Source organism: Sphaerodactylus townsendi, linkage group LG04, assembly GCF_021028975.2.
Source record: "Sphaerodactylus townsendi isolate TG3544 linkage group LG04, MPM_Stown_v2.3, whole genome shotgun sequence".
NCBI lineage: Eukaryota > Metazoa > Chordata > Lepidosauria > Squamata > Sphaerodactylidae > Sphaerodactylus > Sphaerodactylus townsendi.
Window position 1 is genome coordinate 137,453,234 of NC_059428.1, and position 20,513 is coordinate 137,473,746.

A 20,513-nucleotide genomic window follows, 5' to 3' on the forward strand; every position below is an offset into this window, starting at 1 on the left:
AATTGAGGAATAAAATCATGATAGAAATTACAAAAACCGAGGAAAGACTGGAGCTGCTTCCTTGTGCAAGGAGCCTCCCAATCCACCACAGCTCGTACCTTGCCCAGATCCATCTCAATTCCGGCTGCCAATATCTGGTAACCCAGGAAACCCACTTTGTCTCTGTGAAACTCATACTTGGGTGTCAGGCTGGGGCCTGGCACCCATCAAAGAGGCGGGGGGGGGGGAGCTTTGTAGAGCTGACCAGAACACTTTCGTTTTCCTGTGAAGAGGCTCTCATGGCTAGATACTTTATCTCAACTGTGTGACCTTTTATCCAGCATTCCTGCTTTTTGCATCTTCTGAAGTGTGGGATCATATTGTGGGTTAGGGAGGGGATTAGGAACAGGATTTGGGAGGGGATTAGGAACAGGATTTGATATATTGGGGCTTTTTCCCTCTCATCTATGCATCTTCCAATAAAGGCTTCTTAACCTTCAAGTTACAGAGACTGGTTTGGGTTAAAGATCTGGGAGAGCTTCACATATAAGGAACTGTCATGCAGCTTGGTCAATACCAACCATACCAACTGTACATGTTGCCCTGGGGTCTCTATATAAATCAAAACATCATCCAGGTAAACCATGACCCCCTTATATAGATGCTCATGCAGAACTTCGTTGATAGGTTCATAAATACTTCCAGAGCTCCACTCAACCCAAAGAGCATAATGCAAAATTCAAACTGGCCTAACTGGGAATTGAAATTTGTTTTCCACTCGAGGAAAAGATCAACGCCATGCTTGCTGAAGCAGCTGGAGCCAGCCTCCCACTGGAAGGCCTACACTACGGCATCACTGCGCTTGTGGTTTATAGCCTGCCTTGTTACCATTGTTGGAGGAGTTATTTCTCACTTATGGTTGACTGATAAGCAATTATTCTCCCATGCATGTTGATGCTGCCCTCACAATGTGGCTACTGAAGCTTTGCTTACCAGGACTATAGCTTTGATGTCTCCCTGGACCATCAGATCCATTTTCTTATCTTCAGCATCTTTCAGGGGATCTTCAGTCTCTGGGAATGGCTACGATGGAATTAAAGCTACCACAGGCACATCTAGAAGAGTACTGACCCAGTGACGGCTTTCTTGGGGAAGGAGGCATATAAGCCTCTCATTTGCCCAGCTCAGAATTAGTTATTTTTCCATTCCCATTTTCTTCCTCAAAGAAGTCATGGAAGGGAACAGTCAACACATCTATTTGCAACTTGAAAATATATCTTTCAGACCTAGGAATCCTTCATCTGGTCCTTCTTTAATGACCTTTTCATTACACATTCTTTAATTCTAATGCCTTTATGGCTTTACAGATTGAAAACAGATTATTTTAAGAAAAAAGCCTACCACATTGTGGCCCCTTCCGTACACGCAAAGTAATGCATTTTCAAACCACTTTCACAACTGTTTGCAAGTGGATTTTGCCATTCCGCACAGCTTCAAAGAGCACTGAAAGCAGTTTGAAAGTGAATTATTCTGCATGTGCGGAGTGAGCCTGTGTCTCCAGCAGTACTAGCTCTTCACTCTTTCTTTCAGATTCATCTTCAGAGAAAAAAGATTCTATTATGTAGGGATAAGAATTCATATTCATTTATTACAATCTAAGATCAGCCAACATAGGAGCACAAGCTTAACACAAATAAAATCTATAACAATTTAAAAATCTTAATTTCATTAAATACTAATTTCAGTAGTACAAGGTGATTAATAAAGTCTAAAGCATCTGTTTCCTTATTGACCAAAGCCCAGACAGATCGGGGAGGGGGGGCAATCTGAGTGTGCTCTTGCTTTTTCTAGTATCCTTTGTTGGTCACAAATTGCCAGAGTGTTGGTGGGAAGGGTCTCTAAAGGGACTCCTTTACTGAGAGGAAGAGAGACTGTCTCTTTTGGTTGCCTTCCTTCTCCCTGCAGGAGATCTCGTTCCCCACAAAGTGATTAGGAGAAATCTCCTTGTCACCTAAATCCTGAGGAGATTATGACTCGCAGATTGTCTGAATAGTGTGGGCTCCTGACTGCCCTTTCAGAGGTAACGTGCCCCTCTATCACAGTGTGACTGGGGAGGGGGGATTTCCTAACCCACACCTGAGAAATTACAAAGGTTAAATTCTTCTCACAATGAACTCATTCTCAGATCATTTCTCTATGGGAGGCTGTTGTGGAGATCTGGCTAGCTATTGTCTCAATGGAGATCAGTCTGGGAGCTAGAAGATAACAAAAAAGAAGATACTGATTCATAAATATCTGGCTGTTTTTCTGGAAGACACACAAAGCAGTAGAGTATAATAGATTGGGGTCTTTTAATCTTGTATATTGCAATGTGAGAACTATAGAGAATAAATAATAAAACAAAGAACAAAGAATAAAGAATAAAACAAAGAATAATAAAACAAAGAACACACTATGGAAGAGAAAGAAGAGAGGTTGAAGGGCATCACCAGGAGAGAAGACAAAGATTTCAACAGCTTCCTGCCTCCAAAAGTCATACTCAATACTCAAAATTATACCCACAGGTCCAGCTCATGGCACTAACATCTTCATGGTTTGTCATCTGCACAATGTCCACCATCTCAGGCTCTAAAAATGTACTGTCTAACTTGCTGAAGATATCAGGGAAGAACTGGACCCAGACCCAATCAACAATCATGTCCCTTGATACCTCAGTGAAGCCAGGTCTCTCCTACTAATGTGAGCCAAATGTCCAGTTACTGTCTTTTTGAGGCTGTTTTATTTATTTAAAACATTTTTATGCTGCCTTTCCATCCAAATGAAATGGCAAACACCAGCCCCCTAAAACATTACAACATCAATACATTTTAATAAAGTATGTATGAAATAATGGAATTAAAACATATTAAAGCATATAACACTTAAACTTGGAAGGATGGCCAATGGTAGTTATTGGGGATAAGCCAAATGAACAAAAAAAGTCCACACCTACTGGCAAGCATCTGAATAAAAGTCAGTAAACTAAATGAAACAAATCTATGGTATTTTCTTACTAGAAACTGGTGTTTCTACTGAAACAGTAGATGGAACCGGAGTTGCTTCCTGATGAGACTTCAGACTTTAAAAAAGAAGAGGAATACGATCAAGGAAATTAATACTTTTTTTGTACAATTATTGCTGTCACAAGACAGTATTAATTTGTTATTCATTATTAAATGTCAATTATTTTCATGTATGCTTACAGCTATGCATGTAGCTTTATGCACACATATTTTTCTTTTACAAATTACCCTGTACTTCATATATTTTTGAAAGTATGGCTGGATTACTCACTGTGAATCTAGGATCTGAAGGGATTCCTTACTATAACTGTTGTTTTTCTAGTGACCATTTCTGTAGGCATGCCCGTATTATAGTCCCCGCACAGCAGCTTCAGAAGAGACTAGAGCCCCTGCCAAGGAACTAGTGCTCAAATCCCTTCCTGAAGGGGCAGTATGAACGGTTTATGCATGATCCAAGGGGACAGACATTCAAATGCTGCATGTTATTATTTATTTCATATATAGCCTCCCTTTCTTACTGAGATAAGCAAGGTGAGAATCACAATAAATATTGCAATAGACAACAATCCTACTCCCTTTCAAAAGTACCCTCCTGAACTGAATCCATTATACAATTTTTATCTCTTTATAAAAATGCCCTCCTGAATATTTTTGTTTACATATTTTGTGATATGACAGAAGATTGGGAGTTCTCCTGAGCTCTTCAGACAGGCAGCTTCACAAGAGGAGAACCACCTGAGAATGCCTATGAACTGGCAACTGCCAATCCTACCCACTAGCAGGGTGGCAACCTCACCTTTGTTCAGATAGGCAAAAGTGTTGCAGTCAAGCATAGTAGGAGGGACAGTCCAACAAGCATGAAATCTTTAACAGAGGCTTATGTTTAGGCACAACCAGTATTGTTATAGTTTCTATTATTGTTCTGTTTGTGGTTTGTAATTACCAATTTAAAAACAACTTTCACCCAATTGCCTGGAATACGTGGAGCCGTTTCTGCCATCAGTCCAATGCTATTCACCAGTTTCCAAGTTCAACTCAAGAAACTTATTATCACGTACAGAGATTGGACATCATGTTTTGGGCTTTAGAAATCTAACCAGCTTTGATTTTTAGTTCCCAGAGAAAAGGGTTATCTCACATACAAACCCAATCAAAGCCTTGGACCATTACACCTGCGGGGCCGCTTCTCTCCCTGTGCTCCCCCATGACAGCTTCACTCATACGAGCAAAGGGGTCTGAAGATGTGACTTTGCAAATAGATCAACAACAACATGGGCATTCTCTGCTGCGTTCCCCACCCTTGTACAATAGGCTGCCTGAAGAACTTGGAAAGATTCCCACACTTCTGTCATTCCACATTAGGAGATCATTTGGTTCAGGAAAGTTCTTTGACAAAAGGAACAGGGTTGTACTTTGTGGTTGCTGTATATAGCGGTGATCTCCAACATGGTGACTGTGGGTGCCATGGCGACTGCCAACACCTTTTCTGGAAACCACCAAGTGTTTTTATGTGGGGCCAGGTAGGGCTTTTGCCCTGCCAGATTTCTGCTTAATTATTGAAGTGTCAGGGGGATGCATATCCGAGTAAACAAGATACATTCTTGAAACTATGTAATCAATGCCTCTTTGATATATGTAACCAGCCTGCTATATGTTACCACTGCCATCTGTGCATTCTTTCCTTGACCTATGCTTTATGGCTTCGCATGCTTTGCAGTAAACTAGGCATGCCTTGCATCTCCTGTCCTGTGAGAAGAGTTACAACTGTGGGCAAGAGACCAGGTGGCTCCTTTGCTATCTGTTGCTGATCCTTGGGGCAGTCTCAGTTCCAGACAGAACTGGCTTTGCCAAGTATGGTGCTTCAATACCTCATCAATAAACACTGCTGATTGATACTCCAGAGTCCGTTTATTGGCAAAGGCTCTGAGACATAACATGAAGATATGATTGGCTGTGCAATTTTTAAAAAACGTTGCTTTGGCAGCAGCTGCCACCACAATATAAAGATTACTTTGTTAACTGAAGTTAATCTATGGCAATTGTTTTGTGGCTGGCTCTGCCTCTTGTAGCAGACATTTTGTGGCTGCACCAACCATGCTGTGTCAAAATTCCAAATGTGGCCACAGGCTCAAAAATGGTGAGAGACCCCTGCCTGGTACATGCTGTATATTAGCTGTTTGTTGTATGTCTTGACCTGCTGTTACTGCATTGTTTGACATATCATGTGTAACATTTTTTTGGTTTGATTATAGTTTTTGCAGTCCTATTGGTGCACTTTTATTGGCTTATCCTATTGATTGCATTGATTTACATCAAGTAATCTGCCTTCTGTCTCAGTACTTCATGTTGGTTTTTAGCTGTCCTGGGCCCAACTTTAACTGTCCTGGGCCCAACTTGCAAAGGGCAAGGTAGAAACTAAATAAACGTAGATGTCGTTCCTTAAAATGAAATTTTTGGTTTTCTGCCAAAAACCACTAGATTTTTTGCAACCTTTGGCCTGTTCTGTCCCAATATTCTTTATCACTTAGTATCCCCACTCCACTTCTGCATGAACTATACAGATATGCGTCACATTTGTTGATTGGTTTATAACAGGGGTAGGGAACCTGTGGCTCGAGAGCCCCATGCAGCTCTTCTGTCCTTGCACTGTGGCTCTAATGCAGCCGAGCCGGCTGCCTCCGATTCTCGTTCGCTCTGCAGGCAGCAGGGCGGGCACACCAACTGCCCACAGTCGGCTGGGCTGCGCTAATGGTTTCTCCTCTCACCCACCCCGCTGGAGCGGGGCTGGCGCTTTCCCGGCGTCCGGTGGGGCTGCCACTGGTTTCATCTCTGTTCTCGCCCTGTGGCAGCAGGGTGGGCTTATCCATGTGCTTCTCAGAATGAGCGGAGTAAAAGGTAAAAAAAAACCCCTATATATATAGTGTTCTCTTTATTTTAAATGTCAAAAATTATTTGCGGCTCCAAGTGTTTTCTTTTCCTGTGGAAAACAGGTCCAAATGGCTCTTTGAGTGTTAAAGGTTCCCTACCCCTGGTTTATAACGTTTTCTTAGTGATACTTCTCTACATGTAACTCCTAAAAATATTGTTCAGAAATACAATTCTAAATGAAACTGTCACATTAATAATAAAAATGCCTCTTACTGTTGCTGATGTTGTCTATGATGCCTTTGCTGTGCTACTTTCCAGCATCCTTCCAATTTTGCAATCTATACAGAATAATGGAACCATTTCAGAAAGGAGAGCTTTCCTTTTAGTCCATTTGTTCTGAAAAAAAAATCTCACTTCTCTAATCATATCAAATATTGACTGTCTTCTGCTGTCTGTAATGCCATTGGGTAAGAATAACTTGAGGAAAAGTACGGAACGATGTTGTCAGGTAACTTTATTTTGGATTATACTGGTAACTTCTTGTCTTAGAGCAGTGATGGCGAACCTTTTCGAGACCGAGTGCCCAAATTGCAACCCAAAACTCACTTATTTATCACAAAGTGCCAACATGGCAATTTAACCTGAATACTGAGGTGTTAGTTTTAAAAAAACGGTTGGCTCCAAGGTGCGCATTACTCGGGAGTAAGCTTGGTGAAGAAACCATGCATTGCTTCAAATGGGTGAATCACGACCCTAGGAGGGGTTACTCAGAAGCAAGCCCCATTGCCAGCAACCGAGCTTACTCCCAAGTAAAGGATCATGCTTTAGTTCTTCCCATGACATCAGTGGGGTTTAATCAATGTGTTTAATCAATGTGAATGTACAAATAAGTATCACAGTGAGGAGGGAAAGCCTATGAAACTTCAAAGCACATAGGTTCAGCAATTAATTTTCAAGATGCTAGCATATTTGGAAACTTTTGAAAATGTCTTATTGATAGTCTTCCTCTCTGTTAATCTCAAAGTGGCATTTTACCCTCTCTCCCATCCTGCGGCTTCCTCAGCTGAACAGGTATCAGAGTCCTGTTTGAACTTCCTTACTCCACTGCTTAATAGCTCTTTGGGTGTTTATTAGCTTCAGCCTGTAACCTCCTAACCTTGGCTAATTGAGGCTAGGTTCCTCAGCTGTAAGGGGAGAGACTCTACTCTTACCTGGCCTTGGCTTGGTGTAATAGAAGAGGCCTCTGTTGCATTCCTTCCCCTCCATTGCTAAGCAACCTAATAACGACTCTTCCCTCCTAGACATAACCTAGCTAGCCCAAACTTCCCCGCTTTCCCACTGCCTAGCACAGCTGGGAAGGGGGTGAGCTGACCCTATATCTCCTTTGGCTCTTCCCTTGTTTTTCAGATCTGGCTATGAGAAGTTTTGGTAGCTTGCTTTGCTGAGACGTGCCAATAAAGACTACTATTACCACTATCAGAGTCTGGTTAATATCCACGGGCAGCTGACGTTACAACAGACCAATCAGGGTGCCCCCTTGCTGGCACAAGAGCAAGGAAAGGAGGGGGGGGTGCAATTTCAGTGCTTATTCTGGACACTATTTTCTGTGCATATTTTCTGTGCATGGGTGGAAATGGTACTATCTATCTATCTATATAAAAAGCTAACCATCCGTTTGTTGGTGACTCCCTAACGCCGAAACGGCTGGACGGATCGCCCCCAAATTTTCACATGACGTCCCACCCTGTTGCGGGCAGGTAATCGGACCTTCAAATTGCCAAAAGTCCATGCCTGAGCCAGGTAAAATGTATTTTTCCTGGCGCACCAGGCCATGAAGCTGGCTGTGTTTAACTGTCAGCCTTAGAATGTCCATGCAGCCTGTCTGTCTGTGGCCTGAGGGCTTGGTATGAGGGCTCAGAATGTTCGTGCAGATGGGCAGAGATGAGCAGTGAAAACAGTAAATAGGTAATACTGTTAGGTAATACAAGTGGAAGTGAAACACATACACACTTTGCCATGTGAGACGTCAGGTGGGCCCCCCCCCCACACACATGCAGGTAACTTTCACTCTCTGTGCTTCACCCACTCCTACCACACAACACACATACTCTCATCCACATCCAGCTCATCCTCACACACCTCACTCTGCCCTCCCTCACATCCAACCACCACTTACCCACTTCCTCACCCATATTCGTCACAGCTCTCTTTTACTAAAAGCAAGCTGGAGTTTGCCTTTTTCTTCTAAGAAAATCCGCGGGGTGGGGGCGAACCAACACTACTGGCTCCGCTTCTTTTGCACATGGCCTTTTAAAAACCCAGGGAGCTGGCCTCGATCTGAGCGCCTCACCACCCTGCCTCTGCTGCCTGCCTTACCCAAGCCAGGACTGTGTGTGTCAACCAGCCTCATGGACAGCGGGATTCAGTTCCGTTGTGGAATGGAAAGGGTTACCTTATACTAAAAACCAAGACACCACCATATAACAATGTGAATTGAAAAGGGAAAGAGGGATTCCATTTGACCACCCCAAAAGAAGAAGAGGAAGAGGAGGAGGAGGAGTTTGGATTTATATCCTCCCTTTCTCTCCTGCAGGAGACTCAAAGGGGCTTACAACCTCCTTGCCTTTCCCTCACAACAAACACCCTGTGAGGTGGGTGGGGCTGAGAGAGCTCCGAAAATCTGTGACTATCCCAAGGTCACACAAATGGTGTGTGTGGGAGTGCACAGGCTAATCTGAATTCCCCAGATAAGCCTCCACAACTCAAGCTGCAGAGCTGGAAATCAAACCCAGTTCCTCCAGATCAGAGTGCACCTGCTCTTAGCCACTATGCCACTGCTGCTCCCTAAAGGCTATGCTGGGGATCATTGGACCTGCATGGACATCTGTGTGGGTTGTGGACTGTGATGAGAAGGACAACTGCCACAGCAACGCGTGGCCGGGCCCCGCTAGTGTTGTATATGAGGACTGGCACACTTTCTGAACAAAATTAAGAATTGCTTATTAGTTATGACCCATATTCTTCAGCTGTAAAATGGCACCAATTTATACACTGTATACATAACATAGTACATTTTATTTGCATGAAGTTTTTGTTACTCCTATTAACTTTTGGGAGCCAGGATAATGTTGGATTCCATTTTTGGTTGGCTTCCAATCAGTCAGATTGTACAGCTTGGCTACCACAATCTGATCACACACCCCCTACTGACCCAAAAGAGTAAACCATTTTCATATGTGAAATACCAGAAGCTATATAGATCATGTTGTCATATCCTCATTTAATGGAATGTTCCTATGAAAGTGTTGATTTATTTGAACACATATTTTAGTAATATAATGTAAAAATGTAAATGCAATTTCCACCAAACTTGTTCCCAAACACTTTAAAGCAATGAGTCAAAAGTTGTGTGTACCTTTCCTCTGTAGTAAGTTAATAAGCGCCCTCTGTGCTTCTCCTGGAACTGTGAAATCTAGAAATTAAGAAAAAAGGCATGGTTAATCATGTTGAAATATTTTTGATACAATATAAATCTAGAAAAATGGAAACCATCGGATGGAGCACACCAGGGTATCCTAGTTCCCAAACTAGGTCTGAAACCAGATCAAACTGGATCCAGAACAATTGTGCTATCACAGGTGAAACTCGCAAATTAAGTACCCAAATATAAAGAAGTGTCACATGAAACATCTAAAGCAAGTTACTACAGATTTATAATTTTGGGGTATTGATGATATTCTACTTTGTTTATATTTGCTACTTGCTGTTTCATGAACGATCTCACTGTAAATCATGGCTTTCAATTATTGCGTCTCTGTACTGAATGGAAAAACCTGGGGAAAATTAGATGCAGTAATGCTGTTGGAATTCATGGAAGGCACAGAATAACTCAGATGAGAAAAAGTGCAATATGGCATATGCTACTGTTTGGTAATGAGCTCTAAAAAGACTTGAAGGTAAAACAAGTAGAGATTATTTCTTTGTGACTAATATGAAGTAACAAGAAAAAAATGCATATAAAATGCATCACCCTCAGCAATGATAGTACAAAACTGTCTTCATAACCTAGTAGTGACATTAGCACAAAAGAAAAGGACAGAATCACAGAATCATAGAGTTGGAAGAGACCCCAAGGGCCATCCAGTCCAACCCCCTGCAATGCAGGGACACACAATCAAAGCACTCCCAACATATGCTCATCCAGCCTCTGTTTAAAAACCTCCAAAGGAGACTCCACAACTTTCAGAGGCGGTTGTAATACCAGGAGAGAAACAAGATAGCATAGACTAGAGAGATTAAGTTGAAGAGTTCGTGAGCTCCCTTTTAATAACCTTTTAACTTTTAAACTCCTTCAACTGTTAGTTTTACAATTGTTCTACAACTGTGGCCTTCCTAACTGTGTTAACTGGGAAACTCTGTGCTTGGGAGCCCAGGCGTGGCCATCTGCCATCTGAATGTGGAGGGTTTTTAATCCTCCCTTTTAAGCTCCTTTTGCTCACTATTCTTTATCTGCATTTTTCTTCGGTCTGTACTCAGTCTGGACAATCTTTTTGCAGCAGCTGAGGACATGATCTACAGTTTCATCAGCTTCTTTCCACATTCTGTACTTTGCATCATCTGAGGATTTTTCAATTCTGGCCTACAACAACAACAACAACAACAACAACAAGAAGACGAAGAAGAAGTCGACGACGACGACGACACAACTCAGTGGCCAAGATGATCCACTGGAATTTATGCAAGAATAAGAACAGCTAAGAACTGGTGGGAACATTGTCCAGAGAATGTAATAGAAAATGAGAAGGTCAAGATCCTGTGGAACTTTCGAATCCAAACGGACAAAGTGTTGAAACGCAATACACCAGACATCACCGAGATCGAGGACAAGAAAGTGAGCATCATCGACATAGCAGTCCCCGGTGACAGTAGGGTCATTGAAAAAGAACACAAGAAGGTCACTAGATACCGCGATTTGAAAATCGAGCTTCAGCGTCTATGGTACAAACCAGCTGAGGTCGTTCCAGTGGTAATTGGCACGCTGGGCGCCATCCCAAAAACACTAGGGCAGCACTTGAAACATCTTCGAATTGACAAAATTAACATTGGTCAAATTCAGAAGGCAGTCCTGCTGGGATCCGCACGAATGCTACGCCGATACATTACAACTTCCTAGGCCTCTGGGTGGGGCTCGAATTGTAATGAAGGCCAACAACCAGCTAAAGATCTGGCAGCTGTGAAATCTACAATAATAATAATAATAATAATAATAATAATAATAATAATAAGAAGAAGAAGAAGAAGAAGAAGAAGAAGAAGAAACTGTAGATCATCTCCTCAGCTGCTGCAAAACGATTGCCCAGACACAACTCAGTGGCACACATAACTAGCAGCACAAAGAACAGATTTTTAAATGATATATTATTCTTAAAAGGCATTCTGTTAAACAGAATGTCTGCCTAAGGTGTAGAAGAGTCAGTATAACATCTACGCACGGCTTCACTGCCATTTTTGGTTGGCTATGGCTCCTGTGGCAGCCATTTAGACAAAGAAAAAGAGTTTGGATTTATACCCCCCTTTCTCACCTGTAAGGAGACTCAGAGTAGCTTACAAACTCTTTTCACTTCCTCTCACCACAACAGACACCCTGTGGGGTAGGTGGGGCTAAGAGAGTTCTGTTACCTAGCTTAACAGTATGAGAACCTTTTAAAGTAGCAATGGGGAAAATAACTCAGCTTGGCAGTGCGAGAGGCAGGCTAGGTGGGATCTTTTAGACAACTATACCAGAATTGGCTTTTGAAACGTTCTACAGAGAATGCAAAAGAGACCAAATTGTAGTTTTAAAATTTTTTATAAGTTTTTGGTGCAAACATTCATACAGTGAGACATGGGGAAGAATACACACATATATAAGCAGGGAGGAAAAGATAGGTTTGGATTATAGATTTAGGAGGAGGAGTGGGGGACTTATACATTACCTAAGTTCAGCTGAGAAGTTCTTGGAGAAGGCAAGGATTCCTATGCCAGCATGGAGAGCGGGGGCCAGCAGCAGCTGGAGCCAGCCTGGAGAGCCAGCTTGTAGAGCCAGCATTGTGAGCCTGGAGAGCTTGGAGAGCCAGCATTGAGAACCAGCACTGAGAACATGGAACTGGGGTGCGCTGTATTTTTATACCCCTTAGCATAGTTTGGGGCGGAAGTAAGTAAGTTTCTATTCCTGGATTTTCTAGGTTTCCATTCTGGAATTGCTCGGCTGAGCTAATCAATGGCTCATCTATTGTTTCTAAGGACCGGGATAATAGAGCCAATTGTTTCTTGATTGTATCAAGGAAGCTCCGAATGGCTTTATGCAGAGTTACTCCTTGGAGTTTCTGCCCAGGTATTCAAATTTGGCTGAGGCGTTTGTCATTAGGAAAGGATCTATTGTTAAGGAGATAGTATCTAGAAGGCAGAGGAAATGTAAAGTCTGGTATCAGAGAGTTCTCCAGGTTCTTTGTGTTAGCGAACTTCTTTGGTGGAGTGTGGTAATCAAGATGCAGTCCATGAGCATGGACGTAGGCAAGGGGGGGTTCTCGGGTTTGAACCCCCCCATTCATGTCCGAAGCTCCGCCCACCCGTTTGTGGGTTTTTAAAACATTTTAGTGCTTTTTTGGTTTTTGGCCTGCGGGGGGCGCATTGTTTGGGCTAGCAGCACCAAACTTTCAGGGATTGTTTGGGGGACTCTCCTGATGATGTTTGCTGGAAAGCTTCTAGTGAGGTTTGAGTTCAGGGGGTCCAAATGTTCATGGGACTTGTGCTGGGGGTGCCCCCATCCTCCATTGTTTCCAATGGGAGCTAATAGAAGATGAAGGCTACATCTTTGAGGGTCAATAACTTTGGACATCCTGAACCAAACTTCACCTAACCTGGGATGTACTATCAGGAGAGTCTCTTATTGATACCACCTGGGTTTTGTGAAGTTTGGTCCATGGGGTCCAAAGCTATGGACTCCCAAAGGGGGTGCCCCATCCCCCATTGTTTCCAATGGGAGCTAATAGGAGATGGGGCTACACCTTGAGGGTCCATAACTTTGGACCCCCTGGACCAAACTGCGCAAAACGTGTGTGGTATCATTAGGAGAGACTCCTAAAGATCCCCTGAAAGTTTGGTGCTTCTAATAACCATTGCACCCCTGACAGCTGGCACCCCCAAAATTTCCCCAGATTCTCCTTTTAAATCCACCCCCTTCGGCATGGATTTAAAGGGAGAATCTGAGGTCCTCAGTTTAGAAGAAGAAGAGTTTGGATTTATATCCCCCCTTTCTCTCCTGCAGGAGACTCAAAGGGGCTGACAATCTCCTTGCCCTTGCTCCCTCACGACAAACACCCTGAGGTGGGTGGGGCTGAGAGAGCTCCGAAAAGCTGTGACTAGCCCAAGGTCACTCAGCTGGCGTGTGTGGGAGTGCACAGGCTAATCTGAATTCCCCAGATAAGCCTCCACAGCTCAAGTGGCAGAGCAGGGAATCAAACCCGGTTCCTCCAGATTAGAATGCACCTGCTGTTAACCACTCTGCCACATTGAAAGTGATGATGTTTCAGGGTGGGGGATAATCCACCCCAAAACAGCATCACTTTCAATGTTGTTTAACTAGGGACCCCAGGTTCTCCCTTTAAGGTGGATTTAATAGGAGAATTTGGGCTCTCTAGTTTAAACACCATTGAAAGTGATGCTGTTTTGGGGTGGATTCCAGCATCGCAGCGGCTGCCCGGGGGAGGGGGCGCACGCAAAACTCAGATTTTGCATCAGGCTCCATTTTCCTTCTATGCCTCTGCCCAGAGGGGAGGGGCAGGGGAGGGCAGGGCAGGGGAGTCTGCCATCCCTGGCCTCGGAGAGCTGCTTTTATAAGTGCTAGACCAGGGGCGGGGCTTGGGGAGGCGTGGTCATGCCCTGGGGTGGGTGGGGGTGTGGCCCCCCCGAACCCCCCCCCATAAAAAATCTATACCTACGTCCCTGTCCATGAGACTTCCAGCCTTAGTTATCTGGAATAACTCAATCAGTGTTTTAATTCTGCCAGCAGGCATTTCTGCATTTGGTCTGTTTTTGGTTTGGACTTCTGCTACACACACACAAATATGAGAGTTGGCATCTGCCAGTACATATTGCAGGAATAATAATATGAAATCCATATTTCAATAAAGCGGGGTATGAAGGGTAGGGCAACAGTTCAGAGAGAACTGTGACTAGCCCAAGATCACTCAGCAGGCTTGTGTAGGAGCAGGGAAACAAATCCAGTTCACCAGATAAGAGTCCACCGTTCATATGGAAGAGTGCGGAATCAACCCCAGTTCTCCAGCTAAGAGTCTACTGCTCTTAACCACTACACCATCATTTAGTAGCCCACAACCCTCAAAATTGCCCACAGGTTCAAAAAGGTTAGGGGCAGTAGTCTAGTATGTTTCTGATGACAAATTATTCAAAACTGTTCATATGCAACTCACCTGCGAGACTTCTGTGGAGTATTTTTTGCATAACCCATCTATCCTCATAAACAGTGACTTTATATCTGAATTGATCTGAAGTGCAACAAATTAAACATTACCAAAAATCTTCATTTAAATTACATCAATAATTTGAAAATCTATAGGAATTAGATTGCAATACTAGTTACACCTACTCGAAAGCGCCACTGAACTTATTGTTCTATGTCTTAGCATCAGTTCATGAACCTAGCTAATCTTGCAAAGTCATGATCATTCCTCAAATATTTTTAAATTTAAAAAAATTAATTTACACCCAGCCCTTTCCAAGCAAGTTGAGCTCAGGGTCGCTTCCAACAACAATATAATGTAGGTTGAAATACAATTAAAACTATAATCACTAATGTTAATTTTAAAAAGTTTTAAAATCTTTAAAAGCCTATGATCATATTTACTAAATAATACTGATGTATTCTAATGATGGGTTGGTCTATAATACTTGCTGACAGATGACTACAATGACCCAATATTTTTAGATATTACAGGAGTAGAGATAGGTGGAAGGAAAGACGACAGAAAATAAGGGAAGGTAAAGAAAAGTGTGTGTGTGGTGGGGGGGGGGTGTCAGCTGATCCATTAAAACCACTGCTGCCTCTACCATATGCCTGATGGAACATCTCCATCTTACAGGCCCTGTGGAACTGGACTAAGTCCCACAGGGCCTCGGTCTCATTTGACAGAGTTCCATCAGGCTGGGGCCAGAGCCAAAAAGGCCCTGGCCCTGATTGAGGACAGCCATTGTTTCCTACAGAGTATAAAGCTCTCTGGGGAGTGAGTATATTGTACAAGGCAGTGCCATAGGTACAATGGTCCAATGCCATTTAGGGCTTTGAAGGAAAGTACCAGAAGGTAAGTACATGCCACTGACTGTGCAAGCACAAAAAACAAGCTATGCATTCTACTGAATCTTACTGGGCAGGAGCAGAGGGGATGGATGGCAAGTGATTTCATACTTTACACAAGTTTGTTAGTTTCATGACCCAGATATCTAATGATCCTTCTTCAGTTAATGATTCAGTTCTTGAACTGAGGAAAGCACCACCAAGTTGCACTGACCAGATGGCTACTATGCAGGCCCAAAGCTATCAATACACTACTGTTTTCACTCTGAATTTCCCTAAGGCAAATCAAGGGGAGGAGTTTCCCTAAGGAAAATCAGGAGTTTGCCTTGCATGCAACTGAGTGAGGGCTAAACAAAGTATATTCCACCAGGTCATGTTCACTATGAAGCTCTCAGCATGCCTAACCACCATTGCTAATCTGACATCCTGTTTCCAGTAAATGCGCAACTTTCCTCTGCATTTGCTTTTCTGCGGGGGAACTCTATACGCTAGTTATTATTCCAGGAGATGCCCAGGCCCCACCCGAAGGCTGACAACCTTGCCAGCAAGGCTCTCATTACAAACATCTCTTTACAATACCGGGCTTCAGTCCTGTGTTCTTATTTGTGGTTGGGATTACAGTAGCTCGGTAAAATCAACTACCTGTAAAACTTTAAATCTCAATAATAATACATCCTGATGGCAAATTACTAAATACAAAGCAACTTCTTCTATACCTCATCTGAGAGCATTATTATTCGACAAGGAACTCTGCATATCACACACACATCTTTTGAATCTGTCAGATAAAAAAACAAAACAGATTTTAACTGGTGAATGTGCATCCTTATGCCTGAATGAAATAAATAACAATAAATAAATAACGTATTGCTTATGTGATATTAATTTGTTGTTCACCGCCCAGAGCCCTCAGGGGATGGGGCAGTATATAAATATGATAATAAATAAATAAAATAAATAAGTATAGTATATCCTTTGCAAACCTGAATCCTATGGGGAAATGGGGCTTGCAACTTTAACCAAATGTGGCAGTTAACAAAACTGCACAAGAGAGTAGCAGAATCCAACTGTGAGATCCACACTCTTCAGTGGCTATTGACAGACATCCAAAGAGTATTGCCAGCCTTTAAGTCTTGGTTTCTGCTACTAAAGGTGAGTGGGTGGGCTCTCCAGGGCTGTTGTGGCATTCAAGGGAGGACTGGCATTTGAGGCCAGGACCAGTGGCAATCACCAGGTGACTAGCATGACCCTCCAGTCCTGGCTGCCAGTGGTCTCACAATACCCAATGTTGTATAATGAGTAAAGTGTCAGACTAGGACCTCGCAGACCCAGGTTCGGATCTCCATTCTCTGCAGAGGTTTGTTGAGTGACCTTGCATCAGTCACAGACTTTCAGCCCAACCTACTTCACAGGGTTGTTGTGAGAATAAAATGGAAGAGATGAGAAGGGTGTATGTGGCTTTGGGTCCCCATTGTGAAGAAAGGGGGGGGTATAAATTAAGTCAATAAACGTTACTGAAGGGGACGGGCAGATGAAATGTAGGTTGCTGGTAAATGGGAAAAAGAAGAGCAAGAAGCAGGGGAAAGGGAGGCAGATACCGGGTGGGGCTGCTGGAAACACAAAGCGCAGGGGTCTGCAACCTGCGACTCTCCAGATGTTCATGGATTGTAGTCCATGAACATCTGGAGAGCCGCAGGTTGCAGACCCTGAGGGGCCCACCCCCTCTCACGCAGCCAGGCCTGAGCCAGCAAATCCCACAACCTCCTGGGCTGCACTTTTCGGGGGGGGGGGGGAAGAGGAGGGGGAAAACTCCAGTGGGGCAGACTGGGACGGGGGGGGGGGCTTCCAGGAAAAGGAGACACCCCGCACACGCACGCACACCGCTTGTACTGGGGGCCCACAAGTGGCTTGTGTGTGTGTGTGGGGGGGGTATCCTCTCAACGGGCCCCCCAGCCGTGCTGGCCCTGGAGTCGGCGGGGGGGGGGGGGGGGCGCCAAATGGCTGCCGTGGCGGAGGAGGGCTGCGGGGAGCGTTCCCGGCAGGCAGAGCCGCTCGGTGGGTGCCCAGCCAGGCAAGAGAAGGCGGGGGAAAGCCGCCCAGGCCCAGGAAGGTGGCCCCCTCAGAACAGGTGGCGGTGGGCGGAGGGGGTCCCACCTGTGGGCAGGCACCGCCGGCAGACGACGTGGCCGCAGCTGGTGAGGCCCATGGCGGGCGCGGCCCCGCGGGGGGGCGGCTTCTGGAAGCAGGCGTTGCAGAAGAGCGGGCCCGCCGCCGCCATGGCGCCCCTTCCCGCCTAAAACCGCCGGCATGCGGTGGGGGGGGGGGGGCGAGGACGGGAGGGGGGGGGGACGCGTCTCTGGCGGCGATGCCGACAGTTTCGCCCGGTGGACCAGCTCAGGCCGCCCCGCCCATCACGCGCGGGGAGGCAGAGAAAGCGCTGAGGGCCGCTGCCTATGGCTGCGAGGCCGACGGGCGCCCTCAGTCCCCGATCCCCGACCCACGCGCGGGCAGAGCGCGGCGCCTCCGTCAGGATCTCCGCGCTGAGCCCAGACCGGAATTATCTGACAATATTTAAGACAGGATGGAGAATAAAACTTTGATGCAATATCAGCACCAGCAGAGCAAACAATTCCTCAGTCGAATATGGTTGGAGGAACAGATGAGCACAATCCAGCCACATCCCCTGAGGAAACATAAAGATTTGACTGAGTCATTGGAGTGTCCCAAGAAGAGAGAGCTGAAGAAGACAAGAAGTTCACCTGGCAGGCATGGCAGTGCCTTCCAAAGGACTCCTTGCACAGATCTGGTAATGCCAGTCTCTTTCCCTATTAAAAACAGGTCCTGTTGATGGCTGGAAAGCAACTTGCCGCATCCTCTGGGGTCAATAATTGAAGCTGATCCCATGAAAACCGATGTTTTGGGCTTTCCCGGCTGTGTGGCTGTGGTCTGGTAGATCTTGTTCCTAACCTTTCGCCTGCATCTGTGGCTGGCATCTTCTGAGGCAGGTGAAACATTAGGAACAAGATCTGCCAGACCACGACCACACTGCCTGGAAAGCCCACAACAGCCAGTTGAATCCAGCCATGAAAACTTTCGACAATACGACTAGATGGTGTTCTGGACACCTGGATAGTAGTTGGGGGTTGGGACTTTGTGGGTTATTGTACAGACTTCTTACAGTGAAGACTGGAAATGGATATTGTTAGTTTCAGGGAAGCCAGGATGGGATCAGAGATCCCACTGACTGGGGGACACAGGAGATATGGTAGTGGGATAAGTTATTGGAAGGGAAGCTATCAAAGATACGGACATGTTTGAATTTCTTCCAATGTTCATCCCATCTGACGATATGGCGGTGAAGAGGCTAGGTTTTCAAGCCCTTCTCTGACACTGATGTTGTGCAATGCTAGGCCAATCAGTAATAAGATTGCCACTCTGCAAATTAGTGGAGCATAGAGAGAACCTAGCACATGTAACCAAGACCTGGGTGAGGGAGGACAATACAGTTGCCCCTTCCCTGGGTTCTTCATCTTCATTCAGGAGCAGACAAAGGGCCAGGGGAGTGGGGTGGCTGTGCTCATTTGGGAGTCCTCCTCCTTTAGAGTACTCCCCTGAGAGCCAGTGTGGTGTAGTGCAGGTGCACTCTAAAGTGGAGAACTGGGTTTGATTCCTTGCTCTGCCACTTGAGCTGTGGATGCTTATCTGGGGAACTAGATTAGCTTGTGCACTCCAACACATGCCAGCTGGGTGACCTTGGCCTGGTCACAGTTCCTTGGAGCTCTCTCAGCGCCACCCACCTCACAGGGTGTTTGTCGTGGGGCGGGGAGGGAAAGGAGTTTGTAAACCCCTTTGAGTCTCCTTACAGGAGAGAAAGGGGGGATATAAATCCAACTCTTCTTCTTCTTCCCCGTCCTAAAGATCGTGGGTATTGACTGTGTTGGTCTAGTGTGGGATACTGAGGAGAGTTTGACTGTCTGATTGATGTACCATTTGCCTAAAGCACCAGCCCTGCCAAGCTGGAGGTGGTGGCCAGCTGAGCCGGCTGGAGTTCCCCAGGCTAATTGTGCAATGTCCACGTAGATGTTGCTGCTGCGCAGGCTGTGGCCTTGGTATCTTCCATGGCATCACTGAGACTCTCTCAATTGGTATCAAGTCCTACACATCAAATGGGCCGCACACACTGGTTTTGATCTTTGGCTTGGGGAGTAGATATTGGCCCTGTTCTGGTAAACAAAATGCCGTGGTCAGATCACTGTACCCTGCAGGCCTGCCTGAGTATCCCAAGCCCTGCCTGGGACAAAATCCCCTGCTTCCTGGGCCAGCTTTTGCACACCTCCCAGAATAGGTGGTGGCGGCGGCAGTTCACAGCCCACCTCACTTGGCTATTCCTGGAGTCTCTCACTTCCTAGTTAGGATGGGCCAAGCCAGAACTCACGTTCCTTAGAGGAGGAGGAGGAGGCGCCTGGGAGGCCAGCAACTGCTCTCCCCAGGCTCTGGGGAGAACAACAACCGGGCTGCAAGGAGCCCGGGGGGGGGGGGGGTTCTTGGGAGGAGGCTTGGGGGCAGGCCACCACCTTTGAGCCCTGCCCCAAGCCCCGCCCCTGGCCTCCATGCTTTTAAAAGCATGTATCTGGAGGCTGGCAACTGAGAGCAGCAGCCAGGCTGCAGGGAGCCCTGTGGGGGGTGGGCTCACCCCCTGAGCCCCGTCCCTGAGTATGGGGGGCGCCTGGAGACTGAGTTGTCTCCAGGCGCCATTTTCCAGTGGCGTACCTGCCTAGGTACAGGGGGTACCCTATGTCCCTGGGCGCCCCCCATTTGGTCACGTGGGGGGGCGCTACCATTTTAGGGTCGTTCGTGTGTTTTTAATTTTTTTTAGTGTTTTTTACATTTTGGCCTGCATTTTTAAGGCTAGCGGCACCAAAATTTCAGTGTACCATCCAGATACTGTCCTGATGATACCACCCAAGTTTGGTGATGTTTGGTTCAGGGGAAGCAAAGTTAAGGACCCCCAAAGGGGGTGCCCCCATCCCCATTGTTTTCAATGGGAGCTAACAGGAGATGCCTGCAGCACCAGTGCCCTCATGGCCCGCTTCACAGCCGCCCACAGTTAGTTATGCCCACCTGCCAGAGCAGCCCACTCCCCAGCTCCAGCTTCTGGCTCACTCTGGGAGGTAGGGGGCAGCCAATGACGCCCCCATGTAAACTTGAGCCTCCCCAGCCTCCCCCTCATTACACCTATGGTTCAGGGGCAG

The 20,513-nt window shown here is 45.7% G+C and overlaps 1 protein-coding gene across 1 annotated transcript in view; it reads right to left on the reverse strand.

The window, feature by feature from the left end:
* The window catches only part of RNF212 (ring finger protein 212), a 34,793-nt gene extending 17,254 nt beyond the window's left edge, over positions 1-17,539 (reverse strand). Inside the window, exons 1-6 of the mRNA XM_048494126.1 lie at positions 17,416-17,539; positions 15,978-16,039; positions 14,381-14,455; positions 9,325-9,381; positions 6,183-6,247; positions 3,033-3,097 (exon numbers count right to left, since the gene is read on the reverse strand). Of these exons, the coding sequence (XP_048350083.1) occupies positions 3,033-3,097; positions 6,183-6,247; positions 9,325-9,381; positions 14,381-14,455; positions 15,978-16,039; positions 17,416-17,539 (448 nt within the window). The remainder of the gene's footprint in view (positions 1-3,032; positions 3,098-6,182; positions 6,248-9,324; positions 9,382-14,380; positions 14,456-15,977; positions 16,040-17,415) is intronic.
* Positions 17,540-20,513: the final 2,974 nt, after the last annotated feature.